The 24239-nt window shown below is 41.1% G+C and overlaps 1 protein-coding gene across 3 annotated transcripts in view; it reads right to left on the reverse strand.

Moving 5' to 3' along the window:
* The window catches only part of STT3B (STT3 oligosaccharyltransferase complex catalytic subunit B), an 82841-nt gene extending 62324 nt beyond the window's left edge, over positions 1-20517 (reverse strand). For 2 of the 3 annotated variants that reach the window (XR_008558882.1, XM_054729775.1), the window contains exon 1: positions 19776-20517. Coding sequence is in view for 2 of the 3 variants with exons in the window: in XM_054729775.1 (XP_054585750.1) it covers positions 19776-20089 (314 nt within the window). In the remaining variant the exon portion in view is untranslated. The remainder of the gene's footprint in view (positions 1-19775) is intronic. The other variant, XM_008153888.3, reaches the window with a different exon arrangement.
* Between the last annotated feature and the right edge of the window lie 3722 nt (positions 20518-24239).

Genomic DNA, 24239 nt, shown 5'->3' on the forward strand with positions numbered 1-24239 from the left:
CAACAAACTCTTCAAAAGCTAAGAATAGTTTATATGCTTGATTTAGGGAAAAGAGACTACCTCCTAAAGAAGCAAGACAAGATTAAATAATGGAATCCCATTTATGGAAAAATGGTTATACTTCTGAGGTCCTAGTAGAGATATTAGTACAATACTGTATTAAAAACATTACAGCTTAGCCGAAACCGGTTTGGCTCAGTGGATAGAGCGTCGGCCTGCGGACTGAAGGGTCCCAGGTTCGATTCCGGTCAAGGGCATGTACCTTGGTTGCGGGCACATCCCCAGTAGGGGGTGTGCAAGAGGCAGCTGATTGATGTTTCTAACTCTCTATCTCTCTCCCTTCCTCTCTGTAAAAAATCAATAAAATATATTTAAAAAAAAAAAAAAAAACATTACAGCTTAAATGGTACTTTACAAACTGGCTAAGGCTTATTCAACATAAAAATAACTACATTGTTTCTTTAGGAAAACAAAAAGTGCTAACACATTTGTAAACTAGGGCTGCCTCTGCATTTCCCTTCTATGGATCTTATTGGAGACATAACCACTCGATACATTTGGTTTTAGATTTGCTATTTCATCTTACATTACACTGAAATATCTAATGTATACTCAAAACAACAATGAAATCTCATGATTATTTACTAAAGAAAAGTATCATTAAATACCCTTAATCTTAAAGGTTAAAAAGAAATTATGCCACAGTCCTAAAATCAACCTATGGCTTTTCTATCTTCAAGAAGAAATCTTTGAGGTGGGAAACAGTTTTCTATGTTTAATACCCAATTCTCTGTAAAAATATGGCAGTGTACCACACACACACACACAAAAAAAAATCAAAAAATGTCTAAGAATAAATTAAGTGAAAGAACACTATATTGTTAGCCTTAATGCTATGACCACCTAGGCACCTCCAAGCCCAACACAAGTAGCAGTCATCTGCAGATCACTTTGTAGCTTGTGCCTGGTGGCCAAAGGCAGGGCACAGGTAGTAGCTGACTTTGCACCTCCCAGGAGGCCCTAGACCCAGTGCACCCAGTGGTCAGCTTCAGACCACCCCATATTACAACCCTACCACATCCAAGAGCAACACATTCAAGGGGCAGACTCAGTGAGCACCAAAACTCCACTGAAGCTCTATAGGGGTGTCTCCTGCACAGCAGCTCTTCTGCTACAGTTGCAGGTGGTCTGCACAGCTGATGAGCCTGAGGGATCAATCCCTCCCAGTGGTGCCAATAGCAATCAAGTCTCAACTACAACAGTACAATGCACATAGCCCACACAAGGGCGCACATTGAGTGCCCATCTAAGGTGACTGAGGAGGCTGAGCCACTGAGCCCTACAGGACACTCTACTACATAAGGCCATTCTACCAACTCCAGGAGACATAGCTGCTCTACTTAATACATAGAACAAAGACGGAAACAGCCAAAATGCACAGACAAAAAACATGTCACAAATGAAAGGACAGAAGAAATCTCCAGAAAAAGAAAGAAATAAAATGGAAGCAAGCAAACTACCAGATACAAAATTCAAAACAATGGTTACAAGGATGATTTCTTTTTCTGTGCACGAATTTCGTGCACCGGGCCTCTAGTCTACCTAATAAAAGAGTAGCATGCTAACTGAATGTACCTTCGTGACACCCACCAGCCAATCAGGAGTATGCAAATTAACCCAACAAAGATGGGGGGTTAATTTGCATACACAGGTGCTGAGTGGCCATGGCAATGACGCAGGTGTTCTGCACCACCCCAGCCACTCTGGACCTCTGGGTAGCGTGGGAAGGCAGAAAGGCGGCTCCGGCCAGAACGAAGGCGGTGACAGCAGCCAGGGGAAGGAAGGCCCATTCTTGCATGAATCTTCATGCATCGGGCCTCTAGTATATTATACTACCTAAAAGTAGAGTCTCCACTCTAAGTAAATCAATGGAAGCTTACCTTCTTCATTACATACTTCTAATACTTAACTATTTCAATTAATTTCTTTTCCCTCTAGCATTAGTCTAGGTTTTACATAAAAGAAAAAGGCTTTTCCTATTTCTTCAAAATACAGTAGCAAAAACTGTAGTATGAGAAAACAAGAAAAAAAACACACACATTCTTTTAACCTTTTGCACTCGGATGTAGAGATTAAAATTACTCTTTGAATGTATCAATAATTTGAAATATAGAAAAAATCCAAATAAATAAGTTTGTATGAAAAGAAACTCCAGTTTTTTATTCTACTGCTGCGTTTTGTAAAATCTGGGGTATTTAAAAAATTAAATCCCAAGTAGAATAAAGGAATCGAGAAAAAAGCAAGCGAGTGCAAAGGGTTAAAAAGTATATTGGCTTTGTGGAAAAGATGTATTTTTCTAATTTCAGAGTTCCATCCACATTGCTTCCTAAAGAACTCTAATGATAAGTGGCTTTATTAAAATAAGAAAATCTGTGTTAAGCTATATAAAAACTTGGTTCTTTTTTTGAGGGAGACCATCTGAAAACCAAAATTCCAAATGAGACATACCTCACCAAGCCAAGCATCTCAAGCTCAATTAAGAAGAATCCATTTCCTTGATGCTGGTTGTTGGTTGGAGCCTTATAAAGGCTGCCAGCAGTTCTCTGCTACATGAGACTTCTATCTACAACATTAGAGGCCCAGTGCTCAAAATTTGTGCACTCGTGGGGGGAGGGAAGGGCAGGACCCTCAGCCCGGCCTGCGCCCTCTCGTAGTCCGGGAGCCCTCGGGGATGTCTGACTGATAGCTTAGGTCTGCTCCCTGTGGCAGTTGGACATCCTTAGCACTGCTGCAGAAGCAGGAGAGGCTCCCGCCACTGCCACTGCACTTGCCAGCTGTGAGCCCGGCTTCTGGCTGAGTGGCACTACCCCTGTGGGAGCTCACTGACGACCAGGGGGCAGCTCCTGCATTGAGCGTCTTCCCCCTGGTGGTCAGTGCACATCATAGCGACCGGTCGTTCCGCCGTTCGGTCGATTTGCATATTAGCCTTTTATTATATAGGATGGCTGCTTACTTCGTAACTCCAGCAATGGGAGACTGGTGCAAGTCCACTAGTAAGACAAAGTCTTATGTAATGGAACATAATCGTGGAAACTACATCACACTACCCAGCTTCTGTCCACTATTCTTCAAAGGCTATAAACAGGCTCTTTAAAAAATCATTCTGTGAAAAGATTTATATAGTCAATTATAACTCTGAGTTTGTTTGCAAAGTACAGTGTTGTAAGATTTTACAAAATTGGCCAGGTTAATTCACCTAATAAATGAGAAGGCAACTAATGTCATCAACAGAAATTACCAGTTATGGATGCCAATCCACACTAATAAGAGAGAAAGATGCAAATTGACCGTATCTTTGCAACACCCACCAACCAACCAGGAGTGAGTATGCAAATTAACCCAACAAAGATGGCAGGTTAATTTGCATTCACAGGCACCTAACTGCCGGGGGTGGGACACTTGCGTCGTTGCCATGGCGACAACGCAGAAGGCGGAAAGGTGGCTCAGGGCCGGAGCAAAGACAGAAAGGCGGCTCAGGCCTGAGTGAAGGCGGTGCCAACAGCCAAGGGAAGGAAGGCCCATTCTTGCACGAATGTTCATGCATTGGGCCTGTAGTATACGTATAAGAGCACTAAGAAATAAAGAAAAGAAATAGAATTCCACAAAGAGAAAATAAAAATAGAATTGAAAAGCACAGGGCTAGGACATCAATGATTACATAAAGATTTTCTTCTGTTCCTTCTTTTCTCCTTTACCCTGGCACTAGGTGCTCTTAGACTACACAAGATGCCAGATTTACAGAAGTTCCATTAGCTGGCACAAAATTCAGCACTAATGGAAAATGAAAACAACAGTATAAGAAAAGTACAAAGCAGCTAGACCACAAGCTAAAGTTGACATTTCAAACTACCTTTTATTATTCCTGCCATCTAGTGGCAGGATAAAAAACAAAAACATGCCAGACTGACATATTAATTAAATAAATACACCAGGCAGAAAAAAAACTGTTTAGTAAGACTACTAAAACTAACAATCTAAGTCCAATCCTGCCATGTGATGCATATGAACACTCTAGATAATCATATTAAACACAAAGCTAACTTTATTACTTCAACTATAGAAACTCATGTGAGGATATATTCAAGCCTAGTATGATTACAGAGATTGATATCAGGGTTTAAGTAACTGCAAAACAGTAAAATTTCAAAGGATTACTAATGATGCAGAGCAAGAAGTCATTTTACTGTTTTACATAGGTCAATTCTGAAGTTTGAAAAGACCCACAAATATAGATTAACCATTGTCATACCACCAAATCACCACTACTCATTTATGTACAAGCAGTTCCAACTGGATGTTAAGCTCCATGCTCTTACAACTCATGGATAGGTCATTCTGATTCAAGATCTTTCATAAGCAGAGAGCAGGCTGTATGTATCAGATTGATAAACTACCTGTTTACACTCTACTTCAGAGCAACACATGGAAAAAACCAAGGGTTATTATTCAAAAGCTACCCATCATGCAGACCTCTTGAGCTTTTCTATACCCTCCCATTTAAGGTAAGGTGCATTACAAATCAAATAATATTAAATTCATTAAGAACACACAGAGAAAAACTTATTCCAAATACATATTAATTGAAAACCAGATCCCTATTTTAGTCCTATCTCTTAACTTTTGCCTTGACCGGCAGTGACAGCTATCAATTTCCATAAATATCCATTTGAAAAAGAGGGCCTCTCCTCTTTTAGTCTTTATTTAGTTTATAAAGGACACTTAAACTAATTGGAAAAAAAGGAAAGAACAATGAGAAGCTGGCACCAAAAAAATTACATCAAAATAAGGTTTGTGTAAGTGTCCTAGTGCCACTTAAAAAAAATATTCTAGGATCACATATAAAATAATGTATTTGATAAATTAAAACTATTTGCTCCAATACAGATTGAAATCTAGAGAGATCTGCATGTATTTTTTCTCTCTACAGAGCACACACATGTGTAATACACATTTAAGTCGGGCACACATTCATGTATTATAGAAACAAAATCTCCAACAAATGTTACATGTAAACATGTTATATTTACATTTATTTATTATTAATTATCTAATTTACTGGCATTATATAATAACTAGTGGCCCGGTGCACGAAATTTGTGCACGGGGGAGGGAGGTGTCCCTCAGCCCGGCCTGCACCCTCTTCAATCTGGGACCCCTTGAAGGATGTCCTACTGCCGGTTTACAAGGATTGGGCCTAAACCGGCAGTCGGCATCCCTCTCGCAATCTGGGACTGCTGGCTGCTAACCACTCACCTGCCTGCCTGCCTAATTGCCCCTAACCACTCTGCCTGCTGGCCTGCTCGCCGCCAACTGCACCCCGCCGCCAGGCTGCTCGCCCCAAATGCCCCCCCGCCAGCCTGATTACCCCACCCCCAACTGACCCCCGTGCCAGCTTGCCTGCCCCCAACTGTCCCTGCTGCCGGCCCTCTAAATTATTCAGTTGGAACAGACCATCAGAACCTGCCAATACATTTCAAACACTTATGTTTTGGTAGTCAGACTAGTTTTACTACCACTTCTCCACTTTGAAGGTATGATGAATTTCAGAAGAGAGTGGAAAGGAATTGGCTGATTTTTTTTTCACTGACCCTACCGCCATACTTTATAGTGGAAATTAAGATTCTTATGAATTATAGTTAAAATCCTATCTAATAAAAGGGTAATATGCAAATTAACTGTCACTCTGTCACAAAGATAGTGGCACCCATAGCCACAAGATGGCGGCGCCCAGTCCCCTCAGCTCTGCCAGCCCCGTTGCTGGAGTCCACAAATGAATAAAAATTACTTGTGTAAGTCTCAATCTTTTGGAGGGTGAGGGGTGTAACAAGTAGGCTGATGGAAGCATCATGCTATTTCATAACTGTATATGTTTACACATCCTATTCTTTATACCAAAAAATATCAACTGAGGCTATCTGGCTTCAAAGACTATTCTCTTAACATACTAAGCAGTGCTTCTCTCATTTGTAAAATGGGAGTAATAAAATATCTACCTCTTAAGACTGCTTAAGGACCAATAAAGCACAAAATGCATTACGATTTGCAAAAATTTACCCCAGACTTAGTCTCTCCTCCCTCAAAAAATCCAAAACAACCCAATAAAAACACTAACCAAAGAAATGAAAAGGTATTTCACAAAAGTGGAAATAAAAATGATAAACATACTGTGGTTGCTGGTCTTTAAAGACTGGCCCAAAACAATTCTGCCTCTACCTGTATATGCATCTTCTCCTTTGACTGTGAGATAGGACTGAGTCTATATGGTGAACAGTAAAACATAGTGTAAGTGATCCCGATGATTCCAGGCCTTTAACTGGTCTAGCAGTTTCCTCTCTCTTGGAATGCTCTTTCTTAGAACCCAGCCATCCTGCTGTGAGGCAGCCCAAGTATCCACAAGGAGCCAAAAGCCCCAACTGAGCTCCCAATCAAGATTCCAGATTACTCTGAACTGTCTAACATTTCAGTCATTCCAGCCCCAGCTGAGTGTAGATGACTGCAGATGACTGCAATCATCCCAGCACCACAGCTGACACCATGAAGCAGAAGAACCTTCCACTGAATCCACTGAATTGTGAAGAAAATACTGTTTTGTCACTAAATTTTGGGGTGATGTACTTTAGTTCTAACAATAATTAAAACATATTATGACAAAACTAGAGGCCCAGTGCATGATTGAATCATGCACTTGTAGGGTCCCCTACACGCTTTCGCTTTCGATCGCAGGGGAGCTGGGTGCCTGTCTGCTGGTGCACCAGGCCTTTCGGAAGCCTCCGGTGCGACGGAGGGTTCTGAAAGGCCTGGTGCCGGAGCAGACAGGCACCCAAGCTCCCCCACTTTTGATGGTCCGCGGCGGGACGTGAGCTCGCTGCCCCAGAGGCCCCTTCTGTTCCGCAGCACAGCCATGGCGCAGACGCTGAGCTCGCGCCGCCACTGGCGATGAGAGCTCAGCGTCCCGCTGGCCCAATCGGCTACCCTGGCCACCCCGAGTCCCGCCCCCTGCGCCTCCTGCTGGCCCAATCGTGGGCGTAGCGGAGTGATGGTAATTTACATATTACCCTTTTATTAGGTAGGATTTCCAGGTATATACCCTAGCAAGCATGCACATAGATGCATCATAGTAACATTTTTAAAAACTGGAAGCCCAAGTGTCCAACAACTCCCAAATGTATAAATGCAAGTCAAAAATTACATAGAAGATACTACTATTTTTTTAAAGTTCCAAAGCAAAACTTAATATGTTCTCTAGAGATACATGAGACATGAGTTTTGTTTTTGTTTTATAATATGGCAAAGGGAATGTTAAACAAAATCAGGACAATGGTTTCCTAGTGCCAAGAAGAAAACCAAGATGATAGGCTAGAGAAGGAACTTAAATAGATGTGAAATTGGTAATGTTTCAGTTCTATAGTTGGGTAGGGGTTTCTCAGGTGTTCTATCATTGTGTTCACAGCTACATATATAGGTATCTATGTTCTTATATACAAGTAGGATTTTCAATATAGCTTGACTTATAAACGTTAATATAACTTTATATTATGTTGTAATTTACACCCAACAGTTACAACTATTTACTACATTTTCAGAAGTCCAGAATTTTTACTTTACTAGTAAAAGGGAAATCTTTTCTTTCATTTAAAATGCTGTTTATATTAGACACTATTTAAAGGTGTTAAACTATTATAACAACCAAAATTAAAGAGATTTCCCTTTCTAATGAAGTGACTCACTCATTTTAACAACCTTCAAAAAATATATCTTAAAAAAGATATTAGTTGTGTGGGGCTGGAGTGGTTCAGTTTATTGAGGGTCGTCCTGTAAACCAAAAGGTTATAGGTTCGATGCCCAGTAAGGGCACATACCTGGGTTTCAGGTTCAATCCCCAGTAGAGGCACATAGGAAAGGCAACAATGGATGTTTCTCTCACATCCATGTTTCTCTCTCTTCCTCCCTCTCTCTAAGTATGTCCTCGGGTGAGGCTTAAAAAAAAAAAAAAAAAGGTATTAGTTGCTCCTCAAGCTCATTTTTCTACTTTGAAAAAATGACTAGCCTTTACACAATTTTAAGATTAGATTTATTTCATCAACCACATTTTTTAATTATCTTATTCCTTCAAATGCCAAAAAGCTGGTTAGCATATTAAAATAAAAGTTTTCTTTAGCTAAGGTCTAAAATAAAAATAATTTTAGTATTGAAATTAAACTTCCATGAATCAAATGTGTTAAAATTTTAAAATTATGAACATATGCACTGTTATGATTCTCAATATATTCAACAAACCCCACCAGCTCACTGTAACAGGTTTTTTTAAAGGCACATTGATAAAGATTTTGTTTTTAAAGCACACATTTTTAAGCGAAACATCTAAAACTGGTCATTACAGCATATCAGGTTTAGGACTCACAGGAATACTGTTATTACATGGAACTAGTAGCCCGTTTGCACGAAGATTCGTGCAATAATTAAAGAGCTGACCAGTCATTTTGTCAAGAGTTCAATCCATAGTAAAAGAAGATAAAGACTTTATGTCTTGGCTTATTTAACTCTCAAGATCTAAAATATCTCAATGATCTCTCCCCTTCCCCCCCCCCCCCCCCCCAGTAATTGACACAGACAAAGATATTTCCATTGCAGAAACACTTTAATGGAGACAAGAAACTTTTTTCCGTAATGAGTATTTCTGTTTCGTATACTTTAATTTCTTATGAGCAAGTTTAAATGAGATCAAAGCTGTGGTGACTTCCTTAAGAGTTACTTAATTTCCATGTTAATTACCTGTATTCATAAATTTAAGTCAAGAGCCAAGAAACCAAGTGGATCATTAATCTAACCCCATCCAAACTCATCATTAGCATGACTTTAGTATAGTCCAATGCCTGTATATACAATGATAATATCTATTCTTACTCTTCCTCCATATCAAGATAGATTACTCAAGTTCAAACAAAATGCCAGTTTGGAAATTTTACTTCTACTGCTGACATCTGTCTTATTTCATCTATTTCAAAAGTTAACAGCACTGAAACTTTTACCATTCATGTGTTTTAGATATTAACTAGTCTGTCTTTTCTTATTCAGTGTTCTTCAACTAGTGAATTAAAATTTGAGACAGAACTCCCTAAGAGTTCATTGTACTTGGGAGAAATACTCATGCAACAAAATATCTCCCTCTTTTAAGGTTCTTCCTAAATTATCCAGCCAATCAACCATCTCCCAATTGCTGATGGTAATCAATGACATAAATTACTTCTGTAATCATCATCATCAATTCTTTCCTTCTATAAAATTAAAGACACCTTAATTGAAAGAGATTATGCTGTTCACTATTAACCAATCCCTGTGTGTGTGTGTGGGGGGGGGGGGGGGGGAGGGGGGAAAGGGAGGGATTCACACCACCAAGCATTTCTCTGACACCAGCTGAGTGTTCTACAATTCAACTCAATTCTGACACTATCTATCTAGAGATAACATCAGATCCCACAGGTTAAGGGCTCAGTCCTACAAGACTGACACCCACCCACACCAACTTTAGATGCCAATTTGAAGTACAAGTTGTCATCTGTGCTTCCAACCAATAGTAGGTAGATTCCAACGACCCTACTGCTTTGGGTTCAATTATTTTGCTAGAATGGCTAATAGAACTCAGAAAAACATTTTACTTACTAGATCACCCATCTACACTAATAAAATCTTTACACTAATAAAGGAATAAGATGCAAACTGACCATACCTTCGTGACACCCACCAGCCATTCAGGAGTGAGTATGCAAATTAACCCAACAAAGATGGAGGGTTAATTTGCATACATAGGCGCTGAGTGGCCAAGCTGGATGCTTGTGTTGTCACCATGGCAATGACGCAATATTCCGCACCACCCCAGTCGCCCCGGGCCTCTGGGCAGCATGGGAAGGCTGAAAGGCAGCTGGCTCCAGGCCGGAGCGAAAAGGCGGCTCTGGCCAGAGCGGTGCCAGCAGCCAGGGGAAAGAAGGCCCATTCTTGCACGAATCTTCATGCATCGGGCCTCTAGTTTATCATAAAAGCATAGAACTCAGAACCAGGCAGAAGAGATGCATAGGACAAGGTATCTGGGAAAGGGTGTAAGGATTCCATGCCCTCTCCGAGCACTTCCCCCCAAATCTCCACATGTTCACCAACCTGGAAGTTCTCTGAACTTTGGGGTTTTTGTGGAGACTCCATTACACAGGCATAATTGATTACATTATTGACCTCAGGTGATTCAACTCCCAGTCCCACTCCCCTCCCAGAAGGTCTAGGGGTGAAGCTTACAGTTCCAACCCTCTAATATCAAGGCTGGCTCCTCTGGCAACCAGCCCCCATCCTTTGATTACCTAGGGGCTTTCCGAAAGTCACCTCATTAACATTCCAAAAGACACCTCTCCCCCCCATTTGGAAAATGATAAGAGTTTTAAGAGCTCCGTACCAGAAACAGGGATGAAGATCAAACAACTACACATATGATTTTACTGACATCACTGTCAAATCCAAGGTTAATCAAGGTATTACACAATAAAGAATGCCTCTACTATCATCACTACCAAAAACAAAGTGTGGTTATCATTAAGGATAAAGAATCTGTGTTAATATAAAATGAACATTCACTCTGTTCCCAATCCAGTGTAGGAATAAATATATTCTAGTAAAATTAGAAAAGGTCTTCGGTTAAGTCTACCTATAATGAGAACAGTAAGTTATTAATATTATTATCATTAGAGGGGGAAATAAGCACCATTTCACCATAATATTATCTTACTCATTTAGTCAAAGAACAAGTAACAAAGTCTCTTCTTCAAAATGGCTGTAGCCTTATTTAATAATTGTTAAGTGAACAGTCCTGAACAAAATTTAAATTAAGTAAATTTGCTTTACTAATATATTGGGATTAATAAAACCTGTACTTATACATCCCAAATATAAGACAGCTAAGCTACACTAGATTGCTATTTCTGAAAGAAATATGCCTGGCATGTTTTCTAACAGTTAATACATTTCAGAAAAGAATCTCCAATTCCTTGGGGAATTCATATAAGAGGAATACCAGAGGGATTAAAATAACTTAAATCATTATATTGAACCATTATCCAAATAGAGCCTAATTCAAAGTTATTTATATTTCTCCCTGGCATATACTAGTATTACATGGGATTTGGGGGAGAATGAATGGGTAATAAGTATGTATACCTTTCTTGTGATACTTGGTTTAAATTTTAAGTTTGAATACTGACTGACAAAATTTAAAGTTTGAAGAAAGGCAGTCCTAGAGTTAAATTATCCATTTAAGTAGCCTGGGTTCCATACTAATGCACATCAAGAAAAAAACACACACAACATTGAATTTGACCAAAATCATCCTGACCAATAAATAGAATGTATTAGAGAGCATTCAAGTTTATCTTAAGAACTATTTTCTAATATTTAAAAAGCTTATAAGCTGGAATCACGTTTCATATACTTAATCACTTGCTAACACACAGTGCCAAATTTGCACAACCAACAGATTTCAAGTTCCTATATAAAGATCCACAACCTTTGCTTTAACCTTTCTTTGAATAAAACTTAGTATTCCCCCCCAAAGACTATTTCTGAAAGGATCTTATCATACCTTTCCTATTCTTCCTAAAGACCAAAATAGAATTAAATCAATAAAGAAAACAAAGATTTGGGGGGAAATAAAAGTGGCAGCCATGGAAAATTGGAAGAAGAAAACAACATGGAAAACAATGTAACAGAAATACAAGCTATTCATGATCCCATGATAGCTACACAAATAAAATTACACACAATCCAGGGTCAAAAATCCTCTACAAGAACATAAATACATTAAACAGTCCATTTTTAGGGTTCTCCTGAATTCCTTCAATTTACATCCCCTTCCAACATTTTCTTTCTCTCTTTCTCTTCCAAGAACTAACTACAACCACTCCTTTCCCTATGTAAATTTTAATATACTTTAAATTGAACAACAGTTGGCAAAAACCACAATTTAGGATCTGTAATATAAATACTAATAATTTTGCATTTATCTGGTTATTTGATTATCTTTTGTCTCTTTAAAGACAGTGATGTCTCCTCCCTGGCTCGATTTTCCTTGTAGTCTCAGTGTCAATTGTAAGACTGAATTTGTGTGGCCAGTTAGTCAAGATTATCTGGAGACAAGCTGCTGACTCCAGATCAAGAGTTCAATCATAAAGTAATTTTTGAGCTCCAGCGAAGAGATGAAATGCCTTCCCTTTTTTAGATACTTTCTGCTGCAAAAGAGCATGAAAATTTCTCAGGTGGGTAAGAAACCTGGTTAATCAAATTATTACTAAACTTTATTTCCTACGCACTTTCAAAACAACCCTTTAATCAATGAAGAAAACGTTTAAAGCAACGCTAAAAAAACAAAAAAACAAAAAAAGCAAGACAGAGAAGCCCCAAGTATATTTATCTAGCTTTAAAATAGGCAACAATAAAGAATTATACCACCTATGAGGAAAAAAGGATGAAATTACTATAAAAGGGGAGGTGGGGACAAGAAACACACACCAAGGATTCTGAGGTGCTGGCAACATTCTATTTCTTAATCTGGGTAATGGTCACATGGGTGTTTATTTTATAACTAGTCACTACACTGTAAATTAGGTTTAAATATGTTTCAGAATGTGTTATTTCACCATGAAAGAAAACAAATTTAAAGACTGAAACTGAACACCTTTGTAGAACACAGCCCTTGTTTATGTAAATAAACATTTAAGACATTTTCAAAGAGTATTTCAAAACTACAAGAGTGTTATCTTCCAACAATTCTGTACTTCATTGTTTCTCATGTGGATTACACAATATGGTATAATAGTTTATTTTAATAATTAAACCTTCTTAAATAGGGTATATTGCACTTTACAGTGTTTACTGTTTTAAGAACAGGCATGAAGTGCTAAGAGTAGATCTTAAAAGTTCTCACACAAAATAATCTGTAACTATGTATGGTGATGAATGTTAACTAGACTTATTGTGTGATGATCATTTTGAAATACACACAAATATTGAATCATTATGTCATACCTGAAACTAAATAATGTTCTATGTTGAGTATACCTCAATTTAAAAAGAAAAGGCATCTAGTAAACATGGCAGTCAAAAGTGAGTTCCCAGTCATAATTCTTTTCACCAACTCTATTCCAACCATTTGGCCAGGAACAAACAATAATTTAAGCTGTGCACATACTGAAACTTTAGAAATTAATTATAAATTACTACATTTTAATTTTTTAATAGTATGGAAAACAGTATATACTGCAATATTATCTACCTGTGGAGATAGAGAGGGATCCAATAATTTAAGTTTAAAAAACAAATTCAGCCCAGCCGGTGGGCGTGGCTCAGTGGATGAGCGTCCACCTATGAACCAGAAGGTCAGGGTTCGATTCCTGATCAGGGCACATGCCCGGGTTGTGGGTTTGGTTCCCAGTAGAGGGTGTGCAAGAGGCAGTTGATCAATGATTCTCTCTCATCGCTGATGTTTCTATCTTTTTCTCCCTCCCCCTTCCTCTCTGAAATCAATAAAAATACATTAAAAGAAAAACACACATATTCATTTGAAGTCATTTGTAAATTGGAGAAATTGCTAGATATCCCTAAAGAAAAGAACATGGTACTGTGAAGAAAAATATTTAACTACCTGAGAATAGCTAATAAACCTGGAAGGCATGAATTAAAAGGAAATCCCAAAAGAAACATTTTCAACAAATCATTAACACTTTATTAATACAAACATGAAATTTCTTTGTTTTCATGCGAAATTTATTTCCCTTTGGATAAAAATGAAGGAAAAAAAAGGTAAAAAAATAAAGTTTGAGAAAAAATATTGAAATTATTAACTTATGGAAATTACAGGTAACTGATGCACACAATTTTTAAAATCACTAATTCTAAAAGAAGTGAAACTTCACACAAAAGCGGTTTCCATAGCTAAACTTGAATTGCCAACAGTTCCAATATTGTGGTACAAACTAACTTCCCCTCATCTTCTGAAATAAATTTCAAACAACTTCTCAAAAAAACTCCCTCTAATGCAAAAATAGGTGCAAAGAAAACAGAAAAGAATCTAGCCAAGCTACAACTGTACCACCTTAGAAAAAGTACTTCGCCCCTCTCATAGTCAGATTCTTTGTCCAGAAAACAAGACAAGCCAATGTGGAGGTACTCTGAAAGTCCTTTAGGCTACAGAATTCTGGGTCTACTCTGAAATTTTAGCTTCCAACCCTTACCTGGAATGGCTTAGTATTTCCAATCTCATTAATATGAATCTCTTACAAACAAACAAAAATCTAAATGAAAACAACATCCACTTGGATTCAATTACCTTTTTTTCTCATTCAGCTATTGTCTTAAAATTCCCATCTCTGAAAATTTCCTAATCATCAAGACATCATCAACTCTTCTCTTTCCTACATCAAAACAAAATAATTTAGCCATCAACCAACTAGTGAGTTCAGCTAAAGCACAGATTGTGCCCGAGGTATTTTGATAGGCCAATAAGTTAAGACTTAAATCAGGGCAGCTGATTAAAAAAACAAATCAAATGGAGGAGACTTTCATTTAAGCTAGCCTAGGAACAGAGTATGCAAAAAAAAAAAAAAGGGGGGGGAGGGTGACACATAGATTTTGGAGACAGGCAGACCTGTATTATTTAATCCTTGTGGGGAATACTAAAGTGAAGTGTCTTTTGTTTATAGAAATGAAAGATGCTACCTAATCTCCTCAATTGTGTGATCTAAAATCAAGTTGGAAGACACTAAAAACTGAGTGTTTACTACCATTTAAACCATATGTTAAAGTTATCCTACAACACTAAGTTCTACAGAAAGAAAAGAAAAATGGTCACAGATGATATGGTCAATTTAATTAGGGTACTGGTCACAATTCATTAGAAATTCACTTATTTAAAAATAGTACAAACTTGACCAACATAAAGGCATTCACCAACATATACAGGTTATATTCCAAATTATGTTTAGCTGTCTTTTATTTGAAACAATGAAAGCATTTTCCCAAAGAGATAACATTGCAAATAGTGGTTAGGTTTCCTAGCGAGTCTACCAGTCAGTTAACCAATGTCTACCTAAAATATAGGAGCCTCTTCTTACCCTTACCCTCACCTAACCAGCCCCCTCACCCCCTCAATTCTACAGTATTGCCACTTTCTAAATAAATTTTTAACTCCCTGGAAATTATACATGATCAGAAGTAGGTAAAGTGAGGATACAGAAAGAAACCTTTCAGAAAAAAGTGGCTTAAAAACAAAATATATCTTCCAGAATCAGCAAAGTCAAGTTATTTAACACACATGGGCTAATGTACTGACTTATGATGTACTCAAGTAAGTTACTAACCAAAACCCAGAATAACTGAATCTTATTCTAATCTGCATCCAATTGAGAATCATACAGAAAGAGTATTTATGCCAATTATGTTCAAGTACTACAGAAAATAAATTCTTCCAAAAATGAGATGCTCTTTATCGTGGAGTTGGGGAACAATGATAACATTCTTTTATTATAATGACTAGTACATGATCAGTACAGGCTTTTAAAGCAGTAATGGACAGATAGAAAGATGATAAAGTAAAATACTAACTGTAGAATATCTAGCTGTTGAGTATGAATGTTCACTATAAAATTCTTTCATCTTTTCTGTCATAATCCAAAGCACTCAAAACTTACAGAGAGCATAAAAACCAGAGGCAGGTTAAGTACATATAGGATAGTAAATTTTCCCATATTCATAACAACTGGGTTAGAGCCTAAAATGTAAATCTTCATTCTGAGTTTCTAATGCCTGGTCTACAATGTTGTCTTTATTCAAACTACATATGGCAGGCAGTAAGGGGCTTTCAGTCTTACCCAAGTTAGTCCTTAAGAAAACCCTAAAGGGAAAGAAAAAATTCTAGTCTTTGCTGACAGATCCTAACTATCCCAAAACCTATCATATGCCTCATGAAACACAATGATTACTACCCATAGGAGCCACCACACTTGACCTCAAATGGGAGCAGGTCCAATCCCATCATCCAATCCAGCATCTCAAGGCACTCCCTTGCACCTCCTCCCTAAATGTTCTTGTAACTTAAAATGGTCTCAAGAGCTCAAGAGTAGAAAAAAGTGCAGCTGAACTGCAGTTGCTAATAATTCCACACTTTTTAAGATTTAGGGACATTTTGTTCTAAAACTGTTTTTATTACCCATTTTGTCTTCTTCAGAACTGAGGTCAATAGCCTCTTTTTGTCATCTGCTAAGTGAAGAAAAACATGGAGATCTCAAAGCACAGGAAGTATCCCCCAACTTACAAATAGCTTATGTTCCAAAGGTTTATCACTCCTTTTAAAACATGTTTTGTACTAATATACCATAGTATCTGTGAAGCATTGCATTCCAAGTTTCAACTCTAAACTGCAGTTTTCTGCCCTGCAAAAAGTCATCTGGTGTCCTTTTACAGTTAAGCTCAGAGAATTCTCTCTATAGCTCTAGGGAGAATCCACTATAACCCCTGAGCAGGCACAAAAAAGGGCAGCTCTCCTTACATAGGGTGATTTTACATTGCTTCTGTGGGAAAAGCTACCCTAATTTACCAAGATACTAGCTATGGAAAACGTACGTGGTTAATATAATGTGAAAGTATAATAATTACAACAAAAATAAGTAGAAACTACATTTTGCTCCAGATAAAAATAAGATAAAATAATTAGGTGCTGTTAAACTAGTTGGTCAACCAAATGTTTGGCAAGTCGAGAGAACATGTTTTCAAACTGCTTCCTCATGTCTGATCAACTCAACTGATAAGGGAGGAAATTACTGAAGTGAAGTGACAAGAAAATCATTATAGAAAATGTTGCTAAGTTCTAAAAATGTACATTGTACTTTAAAATTCAATAAATAGATAATATTCAACATCATATACCACCCCTTATAACCGGTAAGATTTGTAAACAACAAAACCATGACAATTAAGAGAAAGTAAAAATACTTCAGAAATGAAGCCAGTAACAGAGACATGGAAAAAGGGATCAGGGAAGGCCAGAATAAACTGGTTTGTAGATACAGAACCTGAGAAAAAACATTTAAATATTATTAAAGGTTCATCTCCATTGCTAAATGTTAAATGGTAATCTGAGAGACTCCCAAGCTAATATATAACCCTAAGATGTTAGATAGTAGATCAGTCAAAGTATTGGTACTATTAGTAGCTTTGAAGGACAACTGCTTTAAAAATCCAAAGTTATAATGAATGACAGGCAATCTACACCTAACCGCCTCTTTAAAGTTTTCAAACAATATAAGATTGAGAAGCCTAACTACTGGAAATCTTTAAAAGATGTGAAGAGTGAGCAAACAGGTTTTCTTTTTGTCTTAAACCTAATGCTTTCATTAAAGTCACCTGAATTAGGTTTATCTGTCCCCAATTAGGAAATGGGACAATTTATTACAAAGGGCTGTTAACTACTAATCAGAATTATCTAACATTATAAGCATTTAATCATAAATATAACGAAACGTAAATGCTTAAACTATCAATAAACAGAACACCAAAATTAAGTAAATCTGTAAGACTGAAGAGGTGTGTATACCTTTAAATTCGTGTATGTGTCACAGAATTCAGATGTTATATGTTTAGCTAAAGAATGTTTCTGGAAAAAAAGAAGAATAATGTTTCTGAAATGTGTTTTATACAAAGAAAAATATAAGTTAAACAAATTTTATTGTAGATAAAAAAGGGTCATGATCTTCAAGTATTTTCTAGAAACCAGAAAAACTTTTCTTTGCCATACTTAAAAATATATATATACATTATCTGTGAAGCAACCCATTAAGATTTTTCATGATTACAATACTCAATTTCATTAGTAATCTTTGGATAACTTAATGCAGATTTCTAATCTTCAAATCATTTCATCATTCAGCTGTGAATTTTTCTACAACCCTTTATTTTAGCCTCATTATTACTACTGAACAGTATTTGGCCTTCCAGTTTGTAAAAGTGATACTCTGAAAATACACAATTTTTGTTACCAGTAATGTTTGGTCAGCCCTGCACTTCTGTTGTAATCTGAAGAAACAACTTTCTCTTTTCACACTGTTCAGTACAATACTAGCAGTTTTCATTTTCTGGTTACAATTTCATTTTTATCTAATTTGGTGTTTCAAAGGGAAGACTAAGAATACTGTGTCTAGCACAAAGCTTTACAATAATTTATTTCCTTCTGTGGTTCCAAGTAACATAAATTATTTTCTAATTCTGTAATATATATATGTAATAAGGTCTCCACAGCTTTAAAACAAACAAAAAAAGTTATTTTCTAAAAGGTGTTAGGGAAAAAACACACAAAACTTCTAAAATGGAATTAAAATGTTTCACCAAAGAATTGTCAGTAATTAACTGTTATCCTAAATTGAGTTCTCCATAAGTGGGCCCCTCTGGTGTTCAATACATGATGTACTATCAATTTTTCTATCCATAACACAACTCCAATCTCAGTACTTTGATATATGGGTAACTTACTCCACAAAACATTTATTAACTATGTATTTTAGTAACTCTCAAGATTGTCTCTGCATTTCAAATGATAAATGTTCGAAAGTTTTAGTTCGGTCTAGCAAGTAAGATTAACTCAAGGCTGATAGGTCAAAGAAATGAATTAAGTTAGGCTCAGGTTAAAAAACAACAAACTCAGGTTCGCAAGTTAGAAAATAAACGAAAGCAATCTTCTTCTAGATAACTCACAGACTAGTAGAGTGACTAAATTAACTAGTGCTCTTAATGGGGTAATTTTCTAAAACATTCAGGTCAGCCCCGATATCATGTGCAACTCCGGTATGAATCTAGGGCTCCCTATCAACCTTCCTGCAGAGACCAATAAAGGAACTAATGCCATGCTTTTGGATATCGGGCACAACACACCGAGGGTGACAGTTTGGCTATAACAGAGTAACGATTTTGCTCTAAAAAGCAACCCGAGATAATTGTGGAACAGTGCGGTGCTGAGTGCACTTAAGGGCCTTGAAAAAACCCACTCTTGAAAAAAATATCTAACGTTAAATAAATAAGAGTCCCGGGCTTCCAGATCACTTTCAGGGATATGATTTCTTTTCCTACAACACCTCGCTCACTCTTTTCCCCCTTCTTGTATAATGAGAGCAAGAAAAAAAAAAGAGAGAGAGAGAGAGAAACGGTAAAAGCGTTAAGACAGCGAGGCTGAGCAGGCAGGGATCCTGCACATCTGGACTCATCTCGAACCGCAACAGGGCAACCCCCGGGGCCGATCCCATCCCAAGCAGCCAACACGCGACCGCAAAAAAAAAAATGAAAGAACGCGATAGCCACGGGCGGGGAGGCAGGGGAGTCCGCCCGCCACCAAGTCGGCCGGCTCCGGCCGTGGCCCGTCCGGATTCTGGGACCCGAGCCGGCTGCCAGGGGGGGGTTCGCTTCCCCTCCCCGGGGTAGTCCCCCTTGCCCCGCCGGGGGTCAAGGTCCCACTCCGGGACCCCGACGCCTCGCCTGGGGCTGCTCGGGGGAAACTTCGCCCACGGGCAGGGGGCGCGCCCGGGAACTCGGGGACCCGCGCCCACCTCCGCTGGGTAAGGGGGGGGGGGGGTGAGCGGGGCCCCGGCGGCGGGGTCCCCGCCGGCCGCGGGCGGGCGGGGGAGGGGCAGCGGGGCACTCACCACGGGTCGAACTCGTGAATGATGCTTTCGAAGCGAATGACGGCGAAGAGGCGCGAGCTGAAGCCGGCCAGCCAGGCCAGGAACAGGATGGTGAAGGAGAGCAGCGACTGCCACCCGGCCGGCTGCGACAGCCCCCCGGACAGCCCCGCGGGGGCCGGCTTCGGCGGCGCCACGCCGCCCGCCGCCTTGTGCGCGCACTGGGCCCCGGGCCCGTGGTGGCCGTGCCGGCTGTTCCCCAGGGCCATGAGGCCGCTCCACGGAGACGAGTTGAGGGACGACTTGTGCTTGCTCTCCGGGGCCGAGGGCTCCGCCATGTTGTGCCCCGGCGGCGGGTTCGCTCCTCGCCGCCGCCGCCGCCGCCGCCGCCTGGTGCGAGGGGTGCTGGGCGGGGACCCGGAGAAGGAGGAGGAGGAGGAGGAGGAGGAAGAATAAAAAGGAGGAGGAGGAGGGAAGCGCCCCGCGCGCTCCCGCCCTCAGCGCCGCGAGGCCGGGAAACAGGGGGTGGAGGCGGCGGCGGAGAGTCTACGCCTCCGCTGCGGCCGCGACCGCCGCTCTCTCAACTCGGATGGCCCTAGCGCCCCACTAGCCATACGTGTCCCCCGTGCAGCTGCGGCAGCGGCGAGAGCCGACGGGACGAGGGCGCCAGAGAAGGAGCAGGAGCGGACGGAGGCAGCACCTCGAATCGTAACAGCAATGACATTCCTCCTTACACCCGCCGCCTGCCCCGCCGTGAGGAGCTGGAGGAGGAGCGCCCTGGAGCCCGGGCGGAGCTCAGCCAGCCTCTGACCCCGCCCCCTACCCAACAGGAACTGGCTTTTCCACCTGTCACATCGCGACAGGTCCGTTAGGGGGCGTGCCCAGAACCGTGGAGCCTGCCAATAGGGGCGCGAGCTGGGGCGGGGCTTAGCCCAACCGTTTACTCCCCGCCCTCCCCCTCCCGGCCTCGCGCGCATTCGCCCGGAGCGGCTGTGCTGGGAGGTTAAGGTTTCATTGTCAGTTGAAAGACGCGGTTTCGCGCCCCCGTGTACTCGGCGAGGAAGGGTGCTTAAGGCGGCTCCGCTCGCTGTGTGGAGCCGAGCCGAGGGGTGGGGAGATGGTCCACAGCAGCTGAGTGTCCTCCGTCAAAATCGGCTTAAAGGACACGGAAGAGCGCCCCGCAGACTGGCCGCCGGGAGCTCGCGGGTCCGCCGTGGACGCGACTTTTAACCCGCTCAGCGTGGGGCCCCCACCACGTGACTGAGCGCGCAGGCGCGCCACACTAGTCCTGGCCGCGCGTGTTTGGCCGGCAGGGCTTGGCCGCCCGGGGCGCCCGCAGCCGAAGCAACGCGTGAACTACCCGTGATGACGCCGCGGTCCGCCCTGCGGGGTGTGCCCGGCGTCCTGCCAACAGGCTTGCGATCGGAGACAAGTTTGCGGGTGCGGAAAACTCTTGGGAGCCCGCAGACAGCCCCTAGCTCTGAAAAGACCCCGGGGAGCTGGAGAAGTGCGATTTTTGTCTCGCGCTTTTTTTTTTTCCCACTTCTTGTATTTTTCTAATTGCAAAAATAAAGTTTGTTCACTGGAAATGAGGGAAAATGCAGGAACGTGTTTTAACGGCTGCGGACATTACATCAAAGGAGTGAAACTGTTCAACTTGCCACATGTGGACTTTTCAGCTCTTACCCAAGTCTCTCTTTAGTAAATAACGGACTTAAGATTCCTCTACAGGAATCTTTGCACGCCTAGGTTGCATTTTTATACTCTCCTTCCAAAAAGAAAGCGCGGCCCAGAAGACTAAACTCAAAATAAGTGTTAAAACGAAAGTGGAGTTGTAGGAACTCTAGAATTGCTCTGATGTAAGCCCCCTCCATTAAGGGGAGGCACAGAGCTTTCAGTATAATTAACACTCCGTAAATAACTTTTCATGTAAATTAACAGTTAATTGTCCATTTATTAGGTAAATAACAACTTGACCACAATAGGGAGCTGCCAGAGTCTGGCATATAATTGGCATCCTCCTATATCATAAAGAGCTAATATGCTAATTAGACTGAACAGCAGGACTACCAATCCGAGGACCTTCCCGACGAAGCCGGGGTGGCAAGGGCTGGCCAAGGCAGCAGGGGCTGCGAGAGCCAAGCCGCTTGCACAAATTTTGTGCATCAGGCCTCTAGTCCTATATAATAATCCTATATAATAAGGAGGTAATATGCAAATTAACCCTCTCACCCTCATAAGATGGCTGCCTACAACCAGGCTGGCAAGGGGGTTAGTGAGGGATGACCAAAGGACTGAACAAGCAGGCTGCATGGGGCGACCAGGCTGGCAGGCGGGGGGGGGGGGGACCATGAGGGGTGACCAGGCCGGCAGGGGGGGAAATTTAGGAGTGACCAGGCCAGCAGGGAGGGAGCAGTTGGGGGCAACCTGGCTGGCAGCGGGGGCAGTTAGGGGCAACCAGGCCTTCGGGGGGGGGGGGGGAGGAGTTAGGGGCAATCAGGCCGGCATGCAGAGGCAGTGAGGGGCAATCAGGCCGGTGAGGGGGTGGGCAGTTAGGGGCAGGCAGGCAGGTGAGCGATTAGGAGCCAGCGGTCCAGGATTGTGCCTAAAACAGCAGTCGGACATCCCCCAAGGGGTCCTGGACAAGAGAGGGTGCAGGCTGGGCTGAGGGGACACCCCCCTCCCATGCACGAATTTCATGCACTGGGCCTCTAGTTTATAAATATTAGGTAACTGAGTAACTTCTCAACTCTTACCTTATCCCCTTCTGACAAGCATCCATCAGAGTACCTGCCTGGTGACCTGTAGCCCCAGCAGAGGAAAGGGAAGCAGAGAGGGAGAAACTGAGTTATGAGCTTGGGAAATCCTAGGCATGCTGATTAGAAGCAGTATGGTGTGGTGGTATAGAGCATAAACTCTGGAGACTGACCACCAGAGATCAAATCCTGACTGCCAATTCTGAGTCATATGGCTTTGGCACATTCCTTCACCTCTCTGCCCCTTGGTATCCTCACCTCTAAAGTGTGGGTAAGGATTGCACCTTCTTAGGGTTTTAATAAGGAGTAAATGTATCGTACATGAAAAGAATTTAGAACAGTGCCTGGCACAGAGGAAGCATGTAATACATGTTGGTTTTTGCCAATATTACTGGGACTACTTCAATATCTAGAACAATGACAGAAGGGCTATGAGATTTACCTCTCTGGATATTTTAAGACAACCCTCCATGGTCTGAGCCCATTGAATGCTTCTCTGTTTCTTTAAAATTGGAAGTGCCTGCCTCAAATCAACCACTACTCAGAATGCTGCTTAAATCAAATTTCTGCTGGATAAACTAACAGGTAGTTAAGGTGGGAAGCAAACCTCAGAGAGAGGGTATGGTAGGCAGCTTCTAAATGGCTCCTAATGATCTTTGACTCTTAGTCTTATTTTTTTTTAATTCTTTATTGTTTAATGTATTACATAAGTCTCCTTTTCCCCCCATTGACCTCTCCCCGGCTGCCCCCAATCCCCAGTACATGCCCCCCCACACACACACACCCGTCTGTGTCTATCGGTTATGCTCATATGTATGCATACAAGTCCTTTGGTTGATCTCTCACCCCCCACCTTCCCTCATAGGTTGGACAGTCTGCTTGATGCTTCTATGACTCTGGTTCTATTTTTGTTCATCAGTTTATGTTGTTCATTATATTCCACAAATGAGTGAGATCATGTGATATTTATCTTTCTCTGACTGGCTTATTTCACTTAGCATAATGCTCTCCAGTTACATCATGCTGTTGCAAATGGTAAGAACGCCTTCTTTTTTTATAGTGGCATAGTATTCCATTGTGTAAATGTACCACAGTTTTCTAATCCACTCATCTGCTGATGGGCAATTAGGCTGTTTCCAAATCTTAGCTATGGCAAATTGTGCTGCTATGAACATAGGGATGTATATATCCTTTCTGATTGGTATTTCTGTTTTCTTGGGATATATTCCTAGAAGCGGGATTACTGATTACTGGATCAAATGATTCCTGGTCTTCATACCCTGTGAATCCCCTCCACTTGAGTGTGGGCTGAATCTAGTGATTTATTTCAACCAAATAGAATACAGCAAACATGATGGAATGTCACTTCCAAAATCTATAATAATAAAAGTGTAATATGCTAATTAGACCAAACATCTTTCTGGACAAAGCCAGGGTTGCGAGGGAAGCCAGGGTCCCAGGTGCCGGAGGGAAGCCGGTGGGGCCAGCCAGGGGAAGGAAGGCCTACTCTTGCATGAATTTCATGCATTGGGCCTCTAGTTAGGTAATAAAAACCTGTCTCTTATCTCCTGTCCTCTTCTCCTTCTGCTCTCCCATTCTTCTCTGTCTTTTACAGCTCTCACTCTGAGGAAAGCAAAGTAGCCCTATAAAGAAGCCCCATGTGACTTGAAACTATTGTCTGTGGCCAGCAGCCTGCAAGCACCTGATGCCTGCCAACAGCCACAAGAGTGAG

The sequence above is a fragment of the Eptesicus fuscus genome, chromosome 18 (genome assembly GCF_027574615.1).
Source record: "Eptesicus fuscus isolate TK198812 chromosome 18, DD_ASM_mEF_20220401, whole genome shotgun sequence".
NCBI classification, from domain to species: Eukaryota; Metazoa; Chordata; class Mammalia; order Chiroptera; family Vespertilionidae; genus Eptesicus; species Eptesicus fuscus.